This window comes from Pollicipes pollicipes, unplaced genomic scaffold, assembly GCF_011947565.3.
Source record: "Pollicipes pollicipes isolate AB1234 unplaced genomic scaffold, Ppol_2.1 Scaffold_4881;HRSCAF=5763_pilon_pilon_pilon, whole genome shotgun sequence".
Lineage (NCBI taxonomy): Eukaryota > Metazoa > Arthropoda > Thecostraca > Pollicipedomorpha > Pollicipedidae > Pollicipes > Pollicipes pollicipes.
Genome location: NW_023596576.1, coordinates 37,206,773 through 37,214,110, shown reverse-complemented (window position 1 = coordinate 37,214,110; position 7,338 = coordinate 37,206,773). Strand labels below are relative to the sequence as shown.

The window sequence follows — 7,338 nt, the reverse complement described above, 5'->3', positions numbered from 1 at the left end:
CTGTAGGCTTTAGTGGCCTCAGCTTTCCTGCTCCAAAACCTTGTTTCTCGTTGTTCTTGAAAGCTAGTTGTTGAGCTGCAGCAAATATAAATGTATACACAAAATGACGTTATAAATCTGCTTCCCATCACCTCTGATATCCTCTGGTAAGACAAAACATTTTGCCAGAACATCAATGGCTGGACCATTTCGCTCAGCACTATTTCTAACACCGCTGACAGCGGTTGCTAGGATACGCATGTACGAAAAAATATATGCTCTCCGGAGGCTTTCCGGAGGCTTTTCTTCTGCTGTGGTGTAGTGCCAAGGAAGATAATTTGGAAAGGATGCTGTTGCAGCAGTCCAACACATGTTTTACACGCCAATTAGTGGTAATGCTGATCTAGAAATATGCAACAAAGCAGCGATACGATCAGTTAGCAGTCAGTCATGCGGTAGACAGCCGGGCCAGGGCGGTGGCCGCCGACGGCGTACGGAAACAGGGCCCAGATAAGAACATATGACAAAAGGGCCTTCATTCTGGGGCTTGGTTTTTTAAGATGAATCTTCAGTTGTATGACTTTTGTCCATTGTTTTGGGCAGTTACAAGCTTCCGAAATTGTTTTCGCATGAAATATTGCGACGAGTCTCATCTTTTGAAAACCAGCCAGCGAAATGAAGACGCGTGAAAAATCTTTAGCACTGCGAGCCGTCAATTCACTTTCAAAATTCTCACCAGCCTATGCCCTGGCCGCACTTTGGCATCTACCCTGTGCACGGGTATTTAAAACAGTCGCGAGAGATTGGCGGGATTGAGGTGGGGTGCACGGTGGTATGGTGTATGTCGACAGGGAACGGATACCATCGATGCGTCGTTAGGTAATTCGCGCGCTGCGGCGGCGCACAGTGAGGCCCGAAGCGAAAAAGAATGGACATGCCTCAGATATGGGTGCCAGCTGACTGTGCGACTGTACTTCAGCCTCCTCACGAGGTGGAAGGAAGTGGGGGAGGGGGGGGGGGGGGCACATGCTATGCCGCGGACGCCCTGCTTTGCCATGTAAGCTCGCGCGTACATATGGGCTGGAACTTTGGACCGTCACTGGATCAGTCCAATGCAACAGTATAATAGAAATATGCGATGTCACATCTGACTAAATGATATGAAATGACACATCTGACTAAAATGGAGCAACTGATTCTTTCAATCCAGTATTAAGCTCTTACTCGTCAGACGTCTTTACTGGCGGCTGGGAGTGTTTTGATAAAAGCTGCGTAATCAACGTTCAAGGTTTGTTAATGATATTTGCATGGAAATAGATTCCCAAGCTCTGTTTTTTTTAACCAATTGAAACTTGAGTTTTAATTCCGTTTAACACATTTTCTTTGCTCAAAAACAGTCATAGCAACTCGCGAAGCTTGACACCATCCCGACCGTAACCGGTATTTTAAAAGTGGCATCACTTTACGCCGCGGCGATCTTCCGTCTTTGTCGCGCCATTATAAGTACACAGGATTATTTGGCAGAATATCATGAGCTTCAGTGTGCGTTTGTCCTGCGCGGGGTGCTGTGGGCGGGTGGCGCAAGATATAGAGAGCCCTCTGCGTTTAGGATTTGGTGGCAGCGAACGTGCTGTACATCTTCAGTTTTTCGAGTATCGTCGGCTGCGAACTGCTTGAGCAAAGCTAAATCAAGGTAATGTATGTTTCATATAGTTGTGTGAATAGACTGTCCGATCCGGGAAAAATTCATCCACTGTGTCAGCCGCCGAGATGACGTCGGTGCTTTGAATCTGGGTTACGTGTGCTCCGAACTCAGACCTGGCTAAATTGTGCTGAATTCAAGTATTTTTGTCGCAAAATGTTCAGTAGGATGTAAAAGCATGGGATGCATTCACAGTAGGTTAAGGTCATCAAAATTAAAAGTGCATGTCATGCTCTCAATATTTTGAAACATGGATACACTTGTTCTCAAAAGGTGGCCATATGGCATTGAACTGTCTTATTTTCAGAGAAAGGAAGAGAAATATAGCTTTAAGTAATGAGTGCATCTGGGCATAAATGACCTTAGCAGTCAATGTTCCCCAGAAATCTGATCAACAATGATCAGGCTGCTATAAATGCCACATGCCCTAGTTTATCTCCTGTCAGTGATATTTCATAGCTTATTGACACCACCACCATTCAATCAATGACAATGAGGCCCAGCTTCCCTTTACTTGGTGGTAAGGATGATTTTGAGGGGCATCAACCACTACAGCCATTTTGCACCCTTAAAAGTGTTACATGCCTGTTATGTATTGGGTGCATACAAGTGATGCATGCATCACTTATATGCACCCATGCATGCGGTCATTTCTCAGTATTGATATCATGATCATTAACCCTGTGTTTGGATTGGTAAGCATTCAAATGTTTATACACATGATGGATTTTATTGGGACTAGTTTTATTTAGGACTAGGGCTCCACATATATGGAAAATGCTGGAGTGTGGCATGGTGCCCCATGCAAATAAGCTGTTTTGCTTGGATTATGTCTATGAATGCTTTGTGTCTCAGTGATGTTTGTCATGAAGTTGGGTTGTGTGCAGTTAAGTGTGCAATTTTATAATTGAAACTTGATTGAGTGTAACTTTAAAAACATATGGGTATAGTCTCAAGTTGTGTCATTAATTTGCATTTTTTACATGAAGGCTGAATCCTTAAAAGTTATTCTGAATATTATCATACTGAAAAAGGCCTTCCAAAAAAGTGCATCAGAAAGGATGCTTTAACATGGCCTTCCTGAATGATACCTCATAGAAAAAGGTCTTGAAGTTGAAGTTGGTCAGAACAGAGACCTGAAAAGATTGTGTAAGCCAACCCCATTCAGCATTACTTTTTGGTAGTGAATTGTGTGCTTGATCTTTTACATTCATTCTTTATCATGCAATGCTAGTCTCAACAGTTAAAATTCAGTCTTCCACACAAATGTTTTCAATAATAATTAATGGGAAGTCATTTGATGGGGGGGGGGGGTGCTAATTTTATGATAGCACATGCCAAAGCAAGCAATTATTTCTCCTGAAGAATAACATATTGAATGATATAGTATATACATTTATATTTTCATGTTTGAACTCTTTCTGGGTACTAGTGTAAGATAATTAAGATAATAAGATAATTGTGTAAGATGTAAGAAGTTAAGGGCCTGTCATGGACAGAGTGTGTTCATGGTATTTAAAGGCATCCATGTCAGGGAACAGCTCCATCATGTGATGAGCAAATAAGGCTGGATGGAACATTATTATAGTGGTAATGACAAAACTAGCATGTGGGTAATGGGAACACTGCTTGTTCCTGACTGAGATGTTTCTTTGTTGTTTTGTTTTGTCATGTCATGAGTTACCATCCTGAATCACCAGAAAACATCATGATGAGGTGCATTGTCATCAGTGTACAGTTAAGTATCTGGATAGAGATGGTGTACTGCCAATGTATATGAGGCAGAAGCAAGGCCTGCCTAATGGAACATTGTAAGGAAAGGTGAAATGTCAGAAGCAGTGCTGTTATTTAACTGGCCTGAGGTGAGGTGCTAATATGCATATATATATATATATATATATATATATATATATATATATATATATATATATATATATATGTATATATATATATGTATATATATATATATATATGTGTGTGTATATATATATATACGTATATATATATATATATATATATATATATATATATATATATATATATATACATATGTGTGTGTGTGTTTATTTATGTTTGGGTATGTGAATATTTATAAAGTGCATTTAAGTGCATCAGGGCAAAGAAGTACACTCAGTCATTTTGAAGATGACATGTCTTTTTATTTCCAGATGTCTGCATTATTTGGCACACCTGCAAGGGCAAGCAGCAAAAATTTAGTGGAGTTCAGAGCTGGGAAGATGACTATCTCAGATAAGAGGGTCACACCAGACACCAGGAAAGGGTCTGTGTATGTCTATCAGTCTGAGGATGGCCTGATGCACTTCTGCTGGAAGGACAGGAAATCTGGAGTGGTGGAGGATGTAAGTATGTCCTATCTGAGTGGAGCTGTGTGGTGATTGTGGTCACTGGCTGAGCTTGCCGTTATTGAATGTATTTGGCAGACATACTAGCAAGGTTGCTTTATGCTAGCTTTTGTAAAGCAAGCAGGAGGTGGGGTTTCCGACACGCCAGTTAAACTTCCACAGCTCCCAAGGTCATGACTTTCTCTCAAATCTTTGGTGTTGCATTGTGATGGCCTTTGGGTTAGATGCCATTTGGTAATACACAGCATACACACCACACACAGCTGGAGCTCTGTTTTTGTGCATCCTCAAAGGCAGTTCTTGACTATTGGCCTCCTGTCAGTGCTCGCATCTTAACACTAATGCATTTAGCAGACCTGTCTGCCGAATTGTTCTGCCTGGTGGATGGAGGACTGCTCCATTGGCACATAGGGATGATATGCCCCCTCAGGCTGGGTCCCCAGACAACAGAGAACTGCTCTGTGGGCACATAGTGATGCTTTGCCACCTGAGGTGGGTACCTGGTGGACAGAGGACCACTCCATTGGCACATAGTGATGCTATGCCCCAACAGGCTGGGTCACTGAGCCGCCGAAGGGGCGATTCAAAGGTTGGCCAAGTCCGCGAACTGACTTCCGCGGACGCTGGTTGGTATATGTTTCCCTTTGACACCCCCCTTGTTAGTCTTCAGGGAACAAACAGGCCCTGTTCATCTAGAGTGTGTCTGATAATATATACTTACATGTGTGCTGGGAGTGAAGTGGTCGTGCTGTCATTGCCTCCCCACCAGGAGCTCCAGCTCCGCAGAAAATGGTGAAGCCATTCTCTGTCTGAACCCGGCGACGAGAGTCAGGCGTCACAGAGGCTCGGTTTTGACTGAAGACTTCAAGTGGGGCAGGGGGTTCAGATAGGGCGGATTACAGTTGTGGGTGGGTTGCTGCCAGCTGGTCAGTGAGGAGCGGCTCGATCTACAAACAGCGTATGAAGACGGCCACGACAGGCCCCAGAAACTCATTAGAAACCGTTCGTCTCTCAGCTATGTGGTGTCGCATATCACTAATACAGCGTTTACTTTTACAAACCAATTCAGCCCAGTGGCTGCTATTGTGTGTGAAGTTGTTACAATGCATTTGATCGTGGTTGGTGTCACAACTGGCGTTTAAATCATGCCTCAATGTAAGTGTGGCTAGCTAGCTGATTTTTTTGGTGTTGAGCATTCTTGTGATTTATGTCGGTTACTAGGGACATTCTCAGAAACTTTTGAGCGTCCATTGTGCATGTTATCGTGGTGATCTATGGTCTTGGTTCTGCGGTACACTCTGCTGTTGCATGGTTGATTCCAATAACTGATGCTTGCAGGATCTCATTATTTTCCCGGATGATATTGAATACAAGAAGGTTCCCCAGTGCACGACGGGAAGAGTGTACATTTTGAAGTTCAAGTCGTCATCAAGAAAGTTCTTTTTCTGGATGCAGGTACATCTTTGTCTGACTGTCTGAATATCGAAACTCGTGAATTGGTCAGGCTGGACACAGTGCCAGAGCGTTCATATCAGCGTTTGCATTTGTAGCCGACGCACTCAGGCATTTAAAATGGCCCGTAGTGGCACGCCGTGATGGGAAGGTATAAAGGAAAGCTTATTTTCTAATGACACTGACCCAGAGGTACGTGGGTACAGGAGGTTGGGCAAGTGTTGAGGGTAGGCTGGGCAGGTGGGTTCATTGGGAAGTTGGCATCCACAGGGCCACGAGTGTCAAGTCCCGAACGACTGGGGTGATGATTAGTTAAGCCATCAAATGGGGGCCAATTACAAGACAGTATAACACAATTAGGCGTTGGTAAACACAATAAGGCGCTGGGGTTTGCACACGTTGTATGATTTTTCCTAGCAGACAGTAAGATATGAAGTTGAATTGGTCCATGGTGTTTTATGAAGCTTCAAACCAGTCAATGGGTGCCTCAAGTATGCTAGCTCTCCGTTGTCATTTGGACGCTGACAGGGATTCACTCCCCCTCTGTCTGTGTGCAGGAACCCAAAACGGACAAAGATGAAGAGTACTGCACCAAGGTCAACGAGAGTCTGAACAACCCGCCGACGCCGGGCAGCTCGCGGTCCAACGTGTCCACCCCAGCCGCCCTGCCTTCGGATCTGTCTAATCTCGGTGGGCCTAGAGAGCTTCGTTTCATGTGGACAAATATCTCCAGCTTCGGAGGTTTCAGTCTCGTTGGTGATGAGTCGTCATCAACGTGCAGTATGATAGGGCTCTTGTAAGGCTAGACAAGTTGAGGAGAAGTAGATGTTCTTACGTTAGGCGATCTGCCACATGAGTCAAGTTGGGATTTTATGCCCTTGGTAATTTACCGTGGTCTGGCGAATCGCACTTCTTAGTGAAAGCAAATCATTTTTCGAGCGCTTCAAGTAGGCGGCTTTAGGTTCAGAGTACATGCTACGAAAAAAAAAATGTTACGTCCTGAGTCCACCCGCGAGTGGTGCCACTCCACGGCCACCCTGAATGTTGTCTCCGGCTCGACTCCACCCGAGCGGGCGCCGGCCGTCCGGGTGCACGCCGGACCATGCGGGCCGCGCCGGCCGCCCGGGTGCACGCCGGACCATGCGGGCCGCGCCGGCCGTCCGGGTGCACGCCGGACCATGCGGGCCGCGCCGGCCGTCCGGGTGCGCCGGACCATGCGGGCCGCGCCGGCCGTCCGGGTGCGCGCTGGACCATGCGGGCCGCGCCGGCCGTCCGGGTGCACGCCGGACCATGCGGGCCGCGCCGGCCGTCCAGGACCGCGCGGGCCTGCTGCCGGACGCCCGCCGATTGTGCTGACAGTTTCAGGCGAGACGGACCTGCAGAATCTGCTGAGCGGCATGAGCCACCAGCAGCTGATCAGCCTGCTGAGCGGCGGCAGCGTGGGCGGCAGCCTGTCCGGCTTGCTCGGGTCAGTGAGGCAGCCACCCGGCCGGCCGCTATCTCTTGCACGATGACGGTCCGTCGCTCAGCATCTGACAACATCGTAGTAGATGGTTTTTCTGCTTTTCTTCTAAACGAGTTCTTTCTGTTTTTTGCTGATCACTCATTTGGCGGTTCGGTTTGCTAGTAGTACTGCTTGTTGACCAGGTCCTCATGTCCTGACAGGTGAGTTACAATACTGTATGTGGCAGCTGTGTGTGGTTCGAGACCATGTTAACGCAATCGGGTTACTGGATGCTAGTTAAAGGCTTGCGATCGCGACAGGCTGCATCGGACTATGCTAAGCTATCATTGCAGACAAGCTGGATAGTAGATGGATTAGTCTGACCTCCAGTTAAGCCA

General features: G+C 46.3%; 1 protein-coding gene across 1 annotated transcript in view; it reads left to right on the top strand.

The window, feature by feature from the left end:
- Positions 1–1,530: 1,530 nt before the first annotated feature.
- The window catches only part of LOC119100332 (proteasomal ubiquitin receptor ADRM1), a 9,338-nt gene continuing 3,530 nt past the window's right edge, over positions 1,531–7,338 (top strand). The window contains exons 1-5 of the mRNA XM_037223434.1: positions 1,531–1,672; positions 3,850–4,041; positions 5,383–5,499; positions 6,054–6,186; positions 6,862–6,964. Coding sequence (XP_037079329.1) covers positions 3,850–4,041; positions 5,383–5,499; positions 6,054–6,186; positions 6,862–6,964 — 545 coding nt within the window. The 5' untranslated portion in view covers positions 1,531–1,672. The remainder of the gene's footprint in view (positions 1,673–3,849; positions 4,042–5,382; positions 5,500–6,053; positions 6,187–6,861; positions 6,965–7,338) is intronic.